The following is an 18,872-nucleotide window of genomic DNA, read 5'->3' on the forward strand; positions in this document are numbered from 1 at the left end:
TTTCTACCAGGTTGATGAATGCCAATAATACCCCTAAGGCGTTCATCACGTTGTATACGAGGAACTGCCAATTTGACCAAAAATACTGAATTAAAGCAAGGTAAGATTATATATCTCAAGTGTTACTTTTGAAAATCAACAATACTAATGGAATTAACAAAGTGCTGAATATACCAATAAGCGGGGACCAAGAAAGTCCTTATGTCTGGGAGATATAATGGAGAAATCACAAGACAAATACTAGTATATTACTTAATTTAACACACTGAAAATTATCACATTCTAGGACAATTATTGCTTGTGGACTTTGGGAAAGCCTTTGACACTATCGATTGATCTTTTATTCAAACATCATTTGATTTTTGGGGGTTTGGGCGATTCATTTAAAAGTTTGATGAGCACCCTTTAAAATGGTACACAATCGTGCGAAAATGGATTTGGTGCATCATTTTTTTTAATATCTAGAGGATGTTGTCAGGGAGACCCCTTCTCTTCATACATATTTATTCTTTGTGCACAATTACTGGCAATGTTGATATGAAACGATCCACATATCAAGGGAATAGAAATAGGAAATATTGAGTATTTACCATCACATGTACAATTCGATGATGACACCAACTGGTTTCTTGATGGTTTCGAAAGATGCCACATAACGAGAGTAATATGGATAGGATCAACGAAAAGATAAAAAAGGAAACTATCTCAAAAACGGAAGCTTAGTTGGAGTCATAAACAATTTAAAAGGATTGTGAAAGCTTAATGACAAGATAGTCAATAAAAAATAGAAATCACATATGAAGAAATACAGTGTGAAAATCGTTGATACCTCCAAAACACATTCATTTCTTTTCAGCAATAGCTGACTCACCTGGCTGTGTTATAGAACAGTTTCAAGCTACGTTGGTGAAACAAGTCAGATTAAGCATAAAGAAGTCTTAAGATATGTGAAAATAAAGATGAAGAAACGATTGAAAACATATATTGGCTGCGTTCAAAGGTGAGCTCTATCTAGATTGATTTAGAAAAATGGATCTTGAATACAACACAGGTCAAAATTAAGATTAAGAAGAACTCACACAAAATCAATACACCAGCAAACACACTGCATCAATTTATACAAACACGAACCTCTTCCAAACAGATGGTCAAATTGATATATGAATAGAACAACGTCCTCTATTTGAATTTATTGCTTCAGTAACCACAGTATATTAAGTACATATTGTTAACACCAGGAAAGTAATTATAACTTTCTTATATTCAAATTTCTTATGCAAAAGAAAGTTAATGTATTATAAAGAAGAAAATTGTGTCAACCAGTTAAAAATGTCAAATGTCATCGGATTAGGTCGTCTCGTAACTCAGTAAGATGAATAAAAATAAATAAAAAATATAATCACAAACAATAAATAACAAATCTCTGCTAAAAGGATACACATGTGTTTATAAATCACTGTCAAATAGTGATGATACCAGCTGTTCGCGAAAAGGTGAGAATACCTTGCGCCACCGTTGGCACTCGTCACAATGACACGCACTGGTAAATCAAGGGTTCAGCTGAAAAAACACGGGAAGTTACTGAAGAAGTCATGGTGCATCGGAGATCGTTTTGGTCGCTGATGCGTGTGCGAATGCAAATGTTCCGATATGACTACAGATGTTACCATTCTCTTTCAATAAATGAAATTTCCATTTCAACCCTTTCCAAACAAGTGAGTGAGTGAGTGAGTTGGGTTTAACGCCGCTTTTAACAGTATTCCAGTTATATCACAGCGTGTCAGCTTAATGTGGGAGGAAAGCCCGAAGTGATGCAGGTCTCAGACGTTTACCACCACGAGCACGGGTATAGTGCTGACAAACCTAGAAACATAATCGGGGCGAACCGGGATTCGAACCCAAAATCATAGGTTTCTGGCGTGCGTTAACGACGCAACTCTGCAGAGTGAATCGCGGCGCCTTAGACGACTGGGCCACCCGTGCCCCCTTCCAAACAAGTAAAATGAGAATAAAATTTTATACAAATAATGCGTTGTTCTATCTGATACACACATCATCAGAATATACATTAAGAAAAGGAAAACCAAATGCATTACAGAGCAATCAGCATGTTGAAATATTGTTTGGCGTTCAGTCGACTCTATGTAAATAGAGGTCATTCTACACATTGACAGGTTTGTACGAGCGTTCATACCATGACTTTTTTCCAAGGATTTTCTCTATATGCAAATGCATGTAAAATAAATAAAAGCGACAAAAATCATAATTGTGAGACATCTCTACAAAAAGTGTACTGTGTACGATTCTGACTTTATCAGCCCGTTGATATTCCGGGTATGAATGAGTCTCATGAAAGTTATGCTTGTCGTGCGAAGTGACTGAATGGCTGGATTGTGAAGCTGTAGTTGTCTGTTTTGGGTGCGTTGGACGTTGTCCATGTTGTGAAACTTGTTTGTCTGCTTCAGGATCGATTATTAACAGTCCGCCGTCTTAGAGCTGGAGCGTTGCACACAATGGCGTTAAACAACAAACGGAGTGAATGCACACGTGCTCCTTTCACAACATGCAACTATTAATCAACCATTACTCTATTACGGGTTACAGGTTATCACAGACACACCTGTCTGATAACTGGCAAATCTGAAAGTGGGTGTAGACCGTAACTCAGAATACACGATAGCATTTTTCACTTGAGGCATAACTGGTTTCTTCAGATTCCCCTATGGAGTTGAATAGGAACTGATAGGCCTTTATACCAACAAAAGACTACATGCATGTTTATAGAGCACAGAACCAGGTAATAAAAGACGTCGTTTTGAAGAACGTTGTTGTATTAATGTTCGGGTATCACCATAGTTCTTCTTTCAAAAGTATGAATATACCAACAATACATACATGCTTCATATTTACCTGGATGTAACATGAGATTACAAACATTTTGAGGCCACCTGCAGAGGGAAAGGACCCGCAATGGACTACGTAATATATAATGAGATATCGGGAGTTCGATAAAAACGGAATTATGGAATCACCGACAACAGTCTATTAAATAAAACATGGTGCTGTTTATGCTCACGCAGATTTTACTCAGTAATACTTCACTCGTACATTTGACAGGCATTGAAAGCATGTAGTACAGCAACTGCGTAAGCTTGCATTAGGTGGGCGCCCCTGAAGAAAACTAAACAAGCCTTGCATCTGTTTCATTCTACACAGCACGTCCCTATAATGACGTTATATCGTTCATTGTGACGCAAAGGAAATAATGTCAAAGTCGTATATAGAAAGCGCCAAATTCCAATCTGTCTGTTTAATACATTCCTTTTGTAGGTTTCTATTGTGTTTTCTGCACTGAATGTATTGCCACACATCATTTGAATATTGTAGTACTGCACCTTCGCTTTGTGTAACCTACTATCGCACACATACCTATTTATATATGCCTACCGACACTCACTGAAAAAGAAGTTATATTCTCTAAGTATGTATTCCTTCCTTCCTCAATTAGAGGGGGGTTAATTGTGATTTCATAACCTTTGATTGATCTGAATCGAGTAATATCCCAATTCATGGTAAAATTATTCTTTTTACGATGAGCTTCCTGTGTCAAGATCTTCTCTCAGCACTAAGAAATCGTCCTTTGCAAATCACATTCGTGGCATTTAGATCGCTTTATGAAACGGGGCCCTGCAGGCCACGCCCAATGCAAAGTAGCGTAACGTCATTTTTCATGTTCAAACTTCCCCGTAGATGGTTATATATAGATTTGAATATGACAGGTAATCAGTGACATAGAGTTGAAGATACTAACAGATACATAGACTCTATAATACCCAAACAATGCGTTCCAAGCGATAATGTTTTTGGTTTTTGCAGGTGTTCAGTTCTTATTAGGACGACCAAGCCTCATCTCGATTACTTCTGAAGGATTTTTTCCAAGTGGGTATGTACCAGAAAAAAAACTATACACAAGACACGTTCATCTTAAACCAAGGCTTATGTAGCTGAAATCCCATGACAACGAGTAAGTATTGAATACAAAGGACAGTAGATTCTGAAGAATGACATCGCTAAGAGTGTCTGTCGAGATAAGTTATGCATCTGGTTCACATGCGTTTGGCAACTTTTCTCGAAAGCACAATGCAACTAGTGAGTATAAGATCATAATGTACATATTTTTAAGGCAAAGTTATAGAGAAATATGATTTGGTCTAGGTTCAATACGTCTGTCAAAATTGTAGTGGATTACCAATAATCCTAATCAGACATTCATGTGTATGGTCACACAGCAGCCATTATATACATGGGTTGATCCTCAAGCTAAATATATTCTTCCTTTCTTAGTTGTCTTCTTTACCAAAAGCAAAATTCTTTCATATGTGTTCATGTATTTTCTTCATCGTGCTTTTACATAAAGTGTTAATGATTATCAAGCCACGCTGATGTGGGGATGAACATCTTACTGTGATAAATGGTTATTGGTTGATTCTAGACATGCACCTGTCATGGGTACATGGTAGGTCAGTCTTTACATTAAATGTTACTTTTAAAGACGTGTTTTCAAGAAAACATACCATCACAATACCTGTTTAAAAGGACCTCGTGTTCAGTCTATCTAACATTCATCAATCGTTTTGTAATATACATGTACGTTTCATAAATAATATAATAATATATGATTAAAAATGTACCGCGTTTAATGCACCCAAGTTATAAAAATATCACTAAGTTTAAAAGTCCGTTTAACGCGAACATGCAATGTAGGAATATGAAAATATTTGACGATCCTGTGCTGGAACGCATTTGTAATGAATACACCTTGCACCACAGTTGTATAATTCCAACTCACTTCGCACAGGTATGCCTAGCTTTTGGCTAAATACACGAGAATAATATAAGTTGTAGCAGTATCACGAGGGTTACATGAGGTTGTCTTCGTCAAGCTTTAGATTTTATAGTACCTAACGAAGGATACATAAAACCATATGTCCCCCGAGTGATACTGCTACAACGAATCTTACCAACATGTTATAATCTGCCATTATAAAAGATTTAAAACAAATTCAGAATTGATAGAAAAAAGATGGATATAACTAAATACGAGCTGTTTTAATATTTAGTTCTATGTATGCTGTATGTAGTATTTGATTACAATCGAGGTTAACAGGCATATGTATATTCATGAAAATGAGAGCAATCGGTCGACATAGCGATTATTTTTTAGACATCATGTTTTGCATGATAACCATTTGCAATTCAACTGAGCTAGTGGTAGTCAGGGGGCGTATTCATAACAAAATCTCATGAGACCTTTCTTAAGAGTACTCTAACCTCGCTAAGAAATAGATTGAGAGTTACACTTAGAAGTGTAGCCAAAATGGCTCTGACAGTAGCTTTTTGCTAAGTGCGAAGTGAAAATCGGAGAGTAATGTTTGAGGGAATTTCCATCGTTTCTATGGTAAATCAAAGACATACGCTTTGACTTTGGAGTAAACCTTGCATTCCATGTGGTCTGTCATGTGATCCCGTAACACGAACAGATTCACAAATTGAGCGTTTCAAACAACATTAATAATAACTTATGATGTACCAAGGTGACAAATTCGTTATTTACCCAAATGAAGTCTCGTTGTACGGCGTTAATGAGTCTATATAAATTATCATTGTTTTGACTCACTTGAAATGATCGAGGTGGGGAAAAATAAACATTACGCTAAAGAGTCAATATTTATTCATTTATAATTTTGTAATGTTTAGTATACAAGAATACATGGGACGAAAGGCCGGGCACATAATCGCGAAATGGACGTTAATAAGCGAACAAACTACACAATTTGACATTCAATTTGACAGTATTCTTGACATCGACTATTTCCACATTCCTTGGGAAAACCCTGGGAAAATCAGTTGATCAAAGATGACTACCACTTGAAATCGCTATAGGTTCATGAAGTACTTCGGAAATATCTCCAGTCACGTTTATCATGTCGGCCATTTTGACGTCTTGATGTAAATATAGTACAAGGCGATAGCTATCACCGTGACTGCCTTGAGATCGTAACATGCCTTTTCCGATCAAATGATAATAGTATTTGAATATGTTTGGCGTAAGCAAACTGCAAAATATGTCTGTGTAGAACAATTCATTCATTCATTCATTCATTCATTCATTCATTCTCCTGACGTATATATTACCTATCTAATCTGGATCGACGTTTGCGACGACGCCATCCTCCGCCACAGACCTAACCAGCTTTGTTTTGGGCTTTTCGGGACGAGTATCAGAACATTCCAAAACCGGTTTTCCGGAATTTGATTCAGTCTATGGGAAGACGATGCCAGACAATCATTACCGCTGATGGTGGTCATAACCGTTACTGACAGTGTTTAACCTTGACCTTTCTTCATGTGTCATTTGTTGTACACTGACTCTTTCCTTTGTGATCTCAACATGATTAACATTGTTTTGTTCCTAATTGATATGAATAAAATAAGCATATTCTTCAGTGTTACATTTCGCGTTCCTTAGAATTGTATCAGATTTATCGCTATTTAGGTACTCTGAGAATGTCTATGAATATGGTTTTCTGTAAGAAATATCACAATTGATGTTTCTGTAGTCATTGCGAACATATAGTCATTGTTCCTTAAACCATAAGGCGATTGTCGAGTAAAACAACACAAAATTGTATTTTTACAAATTTTATAATCTCCTACCATTCTTCCGTCAGCACCCCTACTCTTACGCTGAGCAACATATCATTCGGGTGTTAATGTGTTGTTTCCGTTTTCTGTCATACATTCACATCACAAAGCATTTGTTTAATCTTTACAAAAACTACCAGTAGAAATCCGACCCATGTCTTACATGTACATCTGTTCTTGTCTTGTAGATGGCGGTCGGGTAGCCTGGTGTTAAAACGTTCGCTCGTCACGCCGAAGACCCGGGTTCGATTCCCGACATTGGTACAACGTGTGAAGCCCATTTCGGTTGTCTCCAGCTGTGATATTGTTGTAACATTGCTAAACGCGGCGTAAAACCACTTACTCATTTGTCTTGTAGATACCTTAAGTGAACTAAAGTGAACTTACCCTGCGAATAGGAACAGCCAATCAACACGAGAAATATCCATGGAATTGCCGATTTATCCGAAAATGACATTGTACATTTATATTTCTACATTATTCACAGTACATGGGAAAGAAGTAGGTGGCGACTGACGCCGTAGAAATTCTCGTTTGAACTGAATAGCGCATAAGCGTCGCTCTATTTAGGGACCCATTACAAATACACGCAGTTGAAGCGGCAAGTGATCTTTAGTTTAATATGAATATAAAAAAAACAATCTTGCATATGCGTGGCCTGTAAGGTATAATAAACGCTTTTCTTGTTCATATAATAATAAAGATTCTTTAGGCAGGCGACGCCCATGCATGAATGAATCATTTCAATGAGTTTAAATCGCCCTATACCGTTGATCAGCGCCTGCATTTGTGAATCTGAATGGTACCGCATTGTTCAACGGCATGCAGGGGGCAAAGAAATGTGAATATAATGTAAACGTATATATAGTGCATGTGGGAATACCTTGCATACAACCACTATCACGACGTAAATGCAACGAAACAAGGACGTTAAGATATAAATGTTGTACATATCCAGATTGAAAATTAAAAGTTTGGAGAAAGAGAGGGTAACCCCGAAAACAACAAGGAAACACTAAAAACATTTTTTAAAGAAATACCACAACATTAAAAGGCACCAGTTCAGTGTGTGTCTAATATATATGCAAAGTTTCGTAATAACATATTAAACGCTTTCCGAGCTAGGCGTATTTGAGTCCGGTTTGTTGCAAAGTAAACACTACAATTATTTTTTTCCAAAAATACCGAATCTTGAAATGGCACCAGTTTAACATGTATGAGAAAAATATGCAAAGTTTCGAAACAAATTTTAAAACGGTTTCCGAGTAATGCCCCAGAAACGAAACGTTGCGGACGGACGGAAGGACCGCACCCATGCCTATTTCCCCCTCCTCCTGCGTGGCGGGGGATAATAATCATTCTCGAATATCCGCCTAAACAGATTCCTTTAGATGTTAAAGGCAGAATAACTGTGAAATGTATATGAATATATCGCCAAAAAGGGTGAGCATGTGAGCACCCTCCACTCACAATTGGCATGAAAACGTATGTATTGTCTGACGCCGCACAGCAATACTCCAGTCATGCGACAACTCTCTGTAAACAAATCAGACAATTAAATGATGGACCAGAAAGTCCAGTGACATGACAGTGTATTTACTAATTTTGAGGAAGCTAAATACAATTTCGTAATATGGAATTAGGTCTGTTGTGTACAAATGAAGTCTTGGCTAGGCATTTAGATGATGAAGGAGCAAGAAGTAAGACGCAGCTCTGAAACGTCGTGACAGAGAATAAAAAGAAGTTGCTCTGCATAAAAAGTGTCAAGTATTCATATTGTGAACAAGTAAAGATATTCTGCTGTTTATAAATAAAGAAACATGTCACAGAAATATGGTCGTTTTGAAACACAGTGTTGGGCAGTTTTAATGTCTCGGTCGAAACATTTCGTTGAAGCTGACTCAGCATAATTGCTACTTAGCTTATGATTAAACTCCACCAGCAGAAAACTCGACCCAGTTCTGGTAGATATGACACGTCAACGCCAGAGAATAACTCGCTAATCCACTGAAACAAATTCCATTGGTTGTAAAAGGCAAATTAGCCGTGGACATTATAAGATTGGGTCACTTAAATTCGGTGACCACCAGGTGTTCGCGAAAAGTGGAAGCTTGTTTTGCACTACCGAAGCACCTGATATAACTTATTGTTATCTATTTGACACATTATCGTCTGACTGTGATCATGAAAAACAGTACTAAAAATGTCTTAAAGGCTAACTGATGCATGCCTAGCATCTTGTGTTCATAATCAAATGATCAAGTTACGTTTTGTGAGTTTTGGAATAAATTGCCCATGCGTTTATATCAGTATGCATGTATCCCACATGTTCTCTACAGACATGCGTTTGTAGTACTAAGTACCAGATGTACAAATATTATCAAAGCGTAATATCAATCGATAAACTAATTCACACGCGGTGTCACTTTTGGCAACTATTGTATGAAATGAATCATGACCGAATTCAAATTAGTCCTCGCCATACCCGCTTAGAAGTAAGCTGCAATTGTAAATCCTCTAGTAGGTTACGGTCTTGAAACTCAAACATCAATGACACTCCTTAAAATGCGTTTATCGTGCTCGTTGACTTGAACACAGGAACGGGGCTGTTATTTCCAGCTAGAGCGAAATACCAACCAAAAGAGTTCATTCAATGTAATCCAAACGCCAAGTCACGAGGGTATTCATACTCGCCTTTCTGTCAAATGAAAAGAAACAGCATTGGCGCAATAAATGCACAGACGCCTCCCGTCGTCACTCCCTAGCGATACGTGTTTACAACTTTTGTTGTGACAAATTGTGCTTCTTCGGTTTTTTTGTCATGTTATGTGATGCACTTGTCTGATTTGCACCAACGTTTGTATTGCAAAAGTGACACTGCGATTAAAATAAATTTTTGTGGTGACAAATGTTTTCTGTATGGACTTTACCATTTTACACTAACATTTGTATTGAAATGTCCACATCTAAGAATAATTTGATGTATGACAAAATAGGCATGAAACCTCTACCGTCCGACACAGGTGTCCACAATAAACAAGTTGTCGCTTATCCTGTTACGTCTCGGTTTGTCTTTTCCAAATGCAATTAGACATGTTGTCAGTCCTGATCATCAGTTGTAAGCCTATTTGGTTGGAAAGTTTAGGTTTAGCGTCATGTGGTTCATCCGAATGGTGTTGATATCTCAAGGCTAAAAGACAATCCCTTTTCTGTGTTTTTCAGGTACACATATATTATCTTGAGAAACAATCACATGGGATTATCATTTAGGGATTATGGAAACATGTACATGTATTAGTGATACATTTTCCATTCCACTTTTGTACTGGGTTCGAAAGCAGGATATACAGGAGGATATCGGTGAGGTGGAGGACATTTCCAGGTTATGTGTAAGTACTGACAATTGACATATTAGATTCCATAATCACCAGATCCAACATTTTTTACATCACCAGTGCTTTGAAAATAACAAAGCAGTTGGTCTTGATGGCATTCTCAGTGAATATCTACCGTAAAACATTCGTCTGCTGTAATAATACCTTATTTACATATATTATTTCACAGCATCAAAACGGTGTTCTCCCGGAATGCTGGTTCACTGGAACAATATTCCCTTGCATAAAAAGAAGACGCCTCTGTTCCTTATAATTATTAGACAATAAGCCTAATTTACATGAGTAAAACTTTGACATCACTTCTTTAACAAAAGACTAGTGTATTTTGCTTCAATGCTTAGCAAAATATCTGAAGGTTATTCAACTATTGATAATTGTATAATTTTAAATGCTATAATTAAGCGTCACCTTTCACGTTCGAGGGGTTTTGCAGCATTGATTGAGTTTTCTTGTGTATTCGACTCCATTTCAGAGTAATTCTATAACAAAAATGAGTACTAAAATGGGTTAAATGTTACAATCCATCTACAGTATTATTTCATTCAAACAAGAGCGTTTGTACACCACCGATTGTTTCATGGGTGTGAGGCAAGGGTGTATGCTTAGTTATCTTCTGTTCCAGTTTCGTAAACGAATTTGTTGGTGACAATGAACAAAAAGGTCGTTTTGATGTTCAGTTACATCCTGATGTTACTCATATTGTTCTCCTATTTGCTGATGACTTTATGTCGTTTGACAATACTGTAAACAATCTACAAGCAAGGTTAAATACATTGCTTAATTACTGTTGTAAATGGAAAATGCCAGTAAATCTATGGAAAACCAAAATAGTTGTTTCGAAAAATATAGTTTTCAAAAATGGTATCATGATGGAAATGCGATTGAGTTAGTTTCTGGATACAGCTCTCTTGGCATGTATTTTAGTAATAGACTACTGTGGACGCAAGCTGTAAATAATATTGCAATTCAAGCAAGAAAGGTGGTCATGGTCTTGTTAAACAGTATACATTCCTTAAAACCATAATCGCCTCACCTTTACTTCAAATTATAAGATGCAAAGATAACACAAATACAAATGTTTGCGCATGTCATCATGCCAATGTCGATAGAACACAAATACTCCAACTTTGATAACATGAATGTTTCTTAAAACTGCTAAACAAACGTTTTGTTCTATACTATGTGCACCTAAATGGTATTTCGTTTGTACAAAAGGCTAATGGCCTACAAGTACTGAATGGAGTTTGATTTTGATTTCCCTTTCCACTTACGTACTGGATTTGAAAGTTCCATAAAAATACGTGCAAAGAGAGACAATCGGAATTAATACCATGTGGATTCTTCGGAGCTCAATGGAGTTCTTATTATTCTCATAAAAGAACCAAGTTTCTTATCACTTGTCCATGCAACATACTTCTTTCTGTGATCTATGGGGCATTAAAATAGATATAGTTTCACCTCTTTCTTCAGATTGTTAAAAAGTAAAGTAAAATTTAATGTCACCTGACAGTTTACTGACAAAACAATATGTGAGATTCTGAAATTCCTCATAAATAACATCTATGTGAAATTTGGGGAAAGGGCATTCAGCAACAAAACCAACATTCCCAAGGGCTCCCATCTTTCGCGAATCTATTTATTGATGCATGCAAGTCGGGACTACCGGTTTCATTACCAAAGTCAAAACAAGGGCTTTAGTTCAGGTACATTGCTGATCTTCTATTGTTCATAAAGTTCTCAAATAGATAATTGCTTTCCACTAATTTAGGCACCTGGACTAGGAATGAAGGAAGCCAGTTAAACACCCTCTTTCTTCTAAGGTTTCACAAAGCATCATACAGCTCTTGCTCAAAAGTTGTTTTACCAGGGTTACAACAGCAAGGGCATCAGCTAAGCTTTCAAAACTTTTTAGGTAGAGGACATTACCAAAATTGACACATCAATGACAAAACTATTGTCTGACGCAATTCCTTAATTTGACTTGAGCCAAGTTTCCGTGTTTCTTTAGGTGGATAATTGACTTGCCTTTGCATGGATTTGTGACAAGGGCCATCAGAGGGGCGGGGCACGCCCACCTTATAGCGAAAACCTTCTCCACCAATTGTCATCACTCAATAGATAGATATATAGTTATATTGACATGTTATAGTTATAGACTGTTAATTTCGAATATTCCTCACTTTACTACAGAATGAATATATCTACAAACGTTAAAGCGTTAAAGACAGACAGGCAGGCAGATATATTTACTAAAAGCATGAGTTTTTAAACGTGATGTGGAAACACCAGCTAGGCTACTTGACGTGAAAGGAACACTGACGATTCGAACATTAAGTACATTTTGCTATTAATCTTAGAATTACAATCCTTAAATTGAAGATGTATAATGTACGTTGTGTTGAGATAGTCCATACTTTGTTGATATTATTAGTAGGAATTATTAATTAACCATTTCAATTGAGAATTGTTCCATTGCCATTTTTTATTTACATTTGAATAGCTCACTTTTTTTAAAAATAACCTTTTGAAAAGCCCAATATGTACGACGAATAAAGACCACGTTTGTGAAAGAATGAATGGCAAAGAATGTATCAAAACTCGTCTGAGGTATATAGTGGATTTCTACAAGTAGAACATTTGATATTCATTTGAACCCACGCTATAGTCGTGCGGGTGTTACTCTATGAAAATTTCATTCACCTGCACACTTAATACATGTTTCTAATCAAACTAATCCTTTGATATTATATTTTAAAGGCGTTGCGGGGTATAATATTCAGTGGCATGTCATCTTTTTGTATGAATGTCACAACATGCAGTGCTTAAGATGGGCGTTATCTGTGATTTGAAGACATTGAACATGTATTTAGTATTGCGAGGTATTGAATGCCCATAATGCTTTCATTGTTAAGTGTTAGCTTTGAAAGTGAACAAAGATTTACCTGAAGGCTGATATTCACCCTTTTATGTTTTGTTACATTTTAGGTGCTCATGTGTTCAGTCATATCGTATCATCGTTCGTATAAGTCTCAGAAATGCATCATATGTACGCGTTCGCGTACCCAAACAGTTATACAAGAATCTTCAGTTTCCTTGTAAATGACATTGTATCACAAATGTGATTCCATAATTACTAGAGGTATTGGAGTCGGCAAGGATATCTTAATGCCAAGCATATCTAATATGTACACTATATTACATGCCATGACATTTATCTCCAAAATGGAATGTGAATAAACGACTAATATTTTCGTGAATAATGACTACATGTTCAATAGTATATTTATTATATCAACAAATGACCATGGTAATCAAGGACTTCTGTTATTTTGTTCACACTATGTTCTGTAGGATAAAAATATCGGATATGTATTTGCAATAATCGAAATATTTGGTCACCTGAACTACCTTTTGCTATAAAGTATTCATTCAACCAGCGAAGACAGTCTTATGAATGCCTTCCAGTATCAACGACGATGCCACAATGTACACTGGCTTGGTATGTTATATTCAAATAATTGTAGTGTTTGTCTACATTACATGGTAAAACATTATTCATATGTAATTTAAAGTGTATTTAAATGTGATGTTACTTTGGATCATGTTAATAAGTATTCAACTTAAAGTGCTGTGTGTGTTTGTTTGTTGGTCGTATAACGCCACACATCGATATTACAGCTATATGACGACGGTCTGTCAATAATCGAGTCTGGTTCAGACAATCCTGTGATTGATATCATGAACATCGATCAACGTAACTGGGATACGATGACAGGCATCAAGCAAGTCAGCGAGCCTGACTACCTGATCCCGTCAGTCGCCCCTTATGACAAGCATATTCGCTTTTTACAGCCACCAAGGGTTGCTGAAGACCTATTCTACACCGGATCTTCACGGGTCTCAGCTTATCTTGAATCAAATTATTCGTTTCGTATTATCTGGCAAACCCGCTATCTTCATAAGGATGACAGTATAGAACTGTTTTGGCCCTCAAAGTTTTACCAATAATAGTTACCTTTATTTACACAAACCACCCCCTGATGAATGGGTATATGTCATTTTTCGAGCATCATTTGAGCTCTATAAGTAAATGATGGAATATGAGCCAAACAAATCAGTGGTTGATATCAATAGAAAATATCCTCGGCTGTTTAACGAACACCTATTGTCTTCTCAAAGGGTGATATTCGGCACGCAGACATCCTGTGCAGCAATGTTTCCATGAAGTTTGTTGTTTTCACTAACGCTAGCACCACTCGGCATAAAACACATTGACTTAATTACAAATGACAAATGCGAAACGTATACATGACCGCTTTCAAGTAGATGTGAAAGTCAGAACTGTCAACCATCTGTGCAGACTGAAATACAGAAATCGCTATATACACACTGTGTCAGCGTGCCCTGACCAACATAGTGTTAAATGGTGATCGCCGCATAGCGCCTCTACACTTGTTGCAATATGAGTTGACTGTGGGTTATCAAAGACGATCGACTAGCTATTGAAACGTTTATTTGAAAATAAGTATGCCCCTAAACAGTAATAGTGAATAGCTCTTTCAAATGAATAAACCTCGCCCTGCCAACGTGTATGGTGTCTATGATCCCACACATTGGATCTACACAAAAGCACACGAACACTACACGCTGCTACTTGTATAGCCGATTCTCAGAACTGACAGTGTTATGATCTCTACTGACAAGTTCGACAAAATGCAAGCAGTTGAATGTCTCTCGTCTTGTAGCGTTCAGTACAACTTGTTATCCACATGCAGTTGATAAAACCTGTGGTTCCCTGTGTACATACATAACACAGGATCTAGTTTTGTAAAAGGCTAATATCAGTTGCAGTATATTTTGAAAACAGTTATTTATAAACGCTATTTGGAAATAGGGCATTGTTCGTACTTTGTTAAGCAAAGTGCCAAAGGGTATAGTTATGATAATTAATAATTATGAGGGAAATTAAACTAAAGAAATAATTAATAACATGGGGCATTAAATGGGGCATTGCTTGTACTCTGTTCACAAAAGACCTTTTTTCATGGCGACAGCAAAGATATAAGTAAAATAATGACAGATTGTAGGGAGACTACCACATAAAACTATGGACGATGCCATAATAAGCAACGAAAATGACCCGAAGGATGCCAAGAACGGATAATTACACGAAGGGAATCTGAGAGAATGGAAATGTCCCAAGAGTACAGGGTTGATGAATGTGAGTGAGTGTGTGGGTGTTTTGAACAGCATTTCAGTTATATCACGGCGTGTCAGTTTGATGTGAGAGAACAGCCGGAAATGATGTAGGTCTTAAACCTTTATTGCATTTGGAAAAACCAACGAGCAACCGTACAAACTCCAAACACAGCGAAACAGGAACCACTGTTTCTGGCACGCCCAAGGGACGCAACTCTTGACAGCGAAATGCGCCTTACATGTAGTTGGGTAGGAGAGTGGTGGCCAACAGGGATCTACAGGGAACCTCAGGCAATACATTGGATGTGACCAATGCTTGTATTTAATATGTAAATATATGTGTGAAGTATAACACGTCTTGCATAAACGGAATCAGCAGTATGTGGTTTATTTAAAGGTTAATCGGATTACTGGATTACTTTTTGTTAGTTTAATTGGTATGACTTAACACGTTGAAAGAGTGCTGTTATTGGCCCGCCCCTGGAGACATGGAATACTTCTACAATGGCCTTGTTCTACAAAGCGATCTTAGTGCGGGGTGTTCCCACTTTGCCGACAGGTATTGTCTAGGATAATTAAGGTAATCTCCCGGGATAATCCACATACAATGGAGGGATTAAACACAGATTAATTGACTGACTGCCGGCAAGGTGAGGTAGCTCTTATTCCAAATGATTACCATATAACCCAATAAAACACATTTCTTTCACATAATTCTTCAAACACAATTCTTTCACATATTTCTTTATTTTCATATATAATTTTATATACATTTACATTTGCACATCATGCATTAAATCACAACAATAAAATATTACAATCCAACCAGATGGGAGACGGCATCTCGATATTCCATCTTTGTCTTGCCATTATTCGGAAGACAGACTTTCAGGCGGTCTATTTCATGCTCCAGTTGGCGATACTGTTTCTTCTTGGGGCGTTTCTTACCACCAGACTGGAGCTGACTGATGGTCACCTCTGTCATTGATTGTTCAGATTTTATAAGGGTGATGAACCTGAAGATGTTGGGATGGTTGGTGGTCATGTTGTTGATTCTTGCGTGCCACCCCTCAACATGATTCGTGATTCGTGGACCTAGCGTGTCAAAATGGTTCCACATATTTCTGTCTTCTCCCTCAACCCACTGCTCAGTTACGTAATCAGCAAACTTCCAAATTGAAGGGTCTTCCATTTTAGCAGCTTCAAGGGTATTGAACCAGAAATGTTCGATATCTTCGGGTCTCATGATCAGTAGAGGTAGGGCACAAGCTCTCCTCACGAACAAGTTCACATCTGGGTTGTTTGCAAAGGCACTTTGCAGACCACACCTCTGGACATTGCGTAATCTGACTAATGCGGATTAGATTTAATTAGACTTTATTAATCCATATAATCTGCCGGCAAAGTGAGAACAAACCCTTAGTGCAACCATAAGCTACTTAGCCTTTGTAGAACGGGTCCCAGGTAATCCGGAGTGGCAGTTAGTGCCATGACAATGGGTACCCTGACAATTTTGTATTAACTAATAATAAACCTTTGATTCGAATTTCCAATATTAGCTTTAGAAGTAACACTCGTAAATATGTCGTTGTGTTTTATTCAGCTGTGACAAATAGATGTCTTCAGAACAATTACCGGCAATGTACTTCGGTATTATCTCAATGTATATTAATAAATAATAAACGGAATATTTGTTGAAATTGATGTCTAAAGTTAGGTTTGGATAATGTTCATTAATATTAATGATTAACAATATATGAACACTAATTATGAGAACAGAACATCTGATTCATTTAGTTGCTACGGATACATGTGCAGCCTCTTTTATCTCAAGTCAGGGGTACAAAGTAACCTTATTCTCAAAAAGAAAACAAAACTCAGCATTTGAGAAACAAATGGAAGATGAAACATGTACACATTTTTTATGTAAGTTGCCTATACCTAGGGCTAGGGTATGTTGTTCTTTATCGGTAGCAATTACTCTCATGCTCTGCCCTATCAGTAGGATGCGCCTTGAGTGAGAACATGCCCGGTCCCATTGGAAGCACCTGTTAGGAACCTGAACATGCACTGCACTATCGCTAGTATTTGTAATGAGTGTAAGCATGTCCTTCCCTATGGGTAGCACCCTTAAGGAGCGTTGGGATGTCCTGCCTTCTCTGTAGCACATGGCATGAGTGTGAGCATGTGCTGCCCTACCGGTAACACCTGTCAAGAATTCGAGCACGTTCTACACCATGAGTATCACCCGTAATAATGTTTTCAACTATGTAAAAGTGTGAGCATGTCTTGCCTCATTGCTAGCATGGTCATTGTGAGACCATGTCCTGCCCTATCGGAAATCCCCGTCATGTGTGTGATCATGTCCTGCCCCATCGGTATCACTTGTCATGGGTGTGAGCATGTCCTTATAATTAGTGTGTCATTTCCCATCGTCATAAAACTTGACTCTAACACATCTTGTAATGTTGGAAATTTTGAGATATTTCGGAGTATCCTCTACTTGTTGTGTAGTGTAAAGATCACTCACTCAAGATGACCACAAATGTGGCGGGGTCAAGGCACCGTCTGAAATAAGGAGGGTTTAGAACAATATCGCTGAGGATACTCTGAAATCAACAAACAAATCAACAACTTCTCTTTTTGTCAAGTCATCTTTATTATATGAGCGTATATTGTCACGTTGTGCGAGTATCTCTTATTTCAACATGTAGCTAACTTAACACATTCGCTTGTGACAATTCTCACGTGTACTGACATTCTCCATGCAAATTGGTATCATATAAAGGTTTGTGTTACAAAACATTCATCTAACAACAAACTTTCAAATAATCCAATCATAATTCCTGCCTATTAACTTGATCGATTGACGAAATTGCATTGACATTATTTTCCCTATATGATGAGTTTACCGGTGCTGATGGATGATCTCCCCTGAATTAAGAGGAAGCTCAAACTAACCACTGCAAACGACACAGTGGACACTCTTCTCAATGAGTAACTCCGGGACACTGACAGTAAGGGCAGCCACTAGACCTCTGCTCCATAAAGCAACCTTCAGTGTTACATATAGTTCATGATCACATGCAGTTCAGTCTCAGCACTACGACAGTTTTCTTTAACAGGGCCTAGCTTTATATAAAGATACAAGATGCCCAATCAATGTATGTTAGGTTTGGAGATTTCATGTTCGCATTTAAGAATCACCCTGTCACCTCACTCTCAAATATAATCGGGAGCATGGATGGACCAGTCGTCTAAGGCGCCGCAGTTCGTTGTGCATAGTTGCGTCCCTTGGGCACGCCAGAAATCCATGATTGTGGGTTCAAATCCCACTTCGCCCCGATTACGTTTCTAGGTTTGTCAGCACCATACCCGTGCTCGTCGGTTCCTCGAAGTGGTTAACGTCTAAGACCTGCATAACTTCGGGCTTTCCTCCCACATTAAGCTGACACGCCGTGATATAACTTGAATACTGTTAAAAGCGGCGTTAAACCCAACTCACTCACTCAAACATAATCTCCTGTAGACGTAGGGAATGGGTACAGAGATAGATATTGCACAGAGACTATA

The 18,872-nt window shown here is 37.6% G+C and overlaps 1 protein-coding gene across 1 annotated transcript in view; it reads right to left on the reverse strand.

Annotated features, from left to right (window-relative positions):
- The window catches only part of LOC125374700 (coadhesin-like), a 28,632-nt gene extending 12,288 nt beyond the window's left edge, over positions 1-16,344 (reverse strand). Inside the window, exons 1-2 of the mRNA XM_048385959.1 lie at positions 16,126-16,344; positions 2,621-2,720 (exon numbers count right to left, since the gene is read on the reverse strand). Coding sequence (XP_048241916.1) covers positions 2,621-2,720; positions 16,126-16,344 — 319 coding nt within the window. The remainder of the gene's footprint in view (positions 1-2,620; positions 2,721-16,125) is intronic.
- Positions 16,345-18,872: the final 2,528 nt, after the last annotated feature.

This window comes from Haliotis rufescens, unplaced genomic scaffold (genome assembly GCF_023055435.1).
Source record: "Haliotis rufescens isolate VD_foot unplaced genomic scaffold, xgHalRufe1.0.p SCAF_6, whole genome shotgun sequence".
NCBI lineage: Eukaryota > Metazoa > Mollusca > Gastropoda > Lepetellida > Haliotidae > Haliotis > Haliotis rufescens.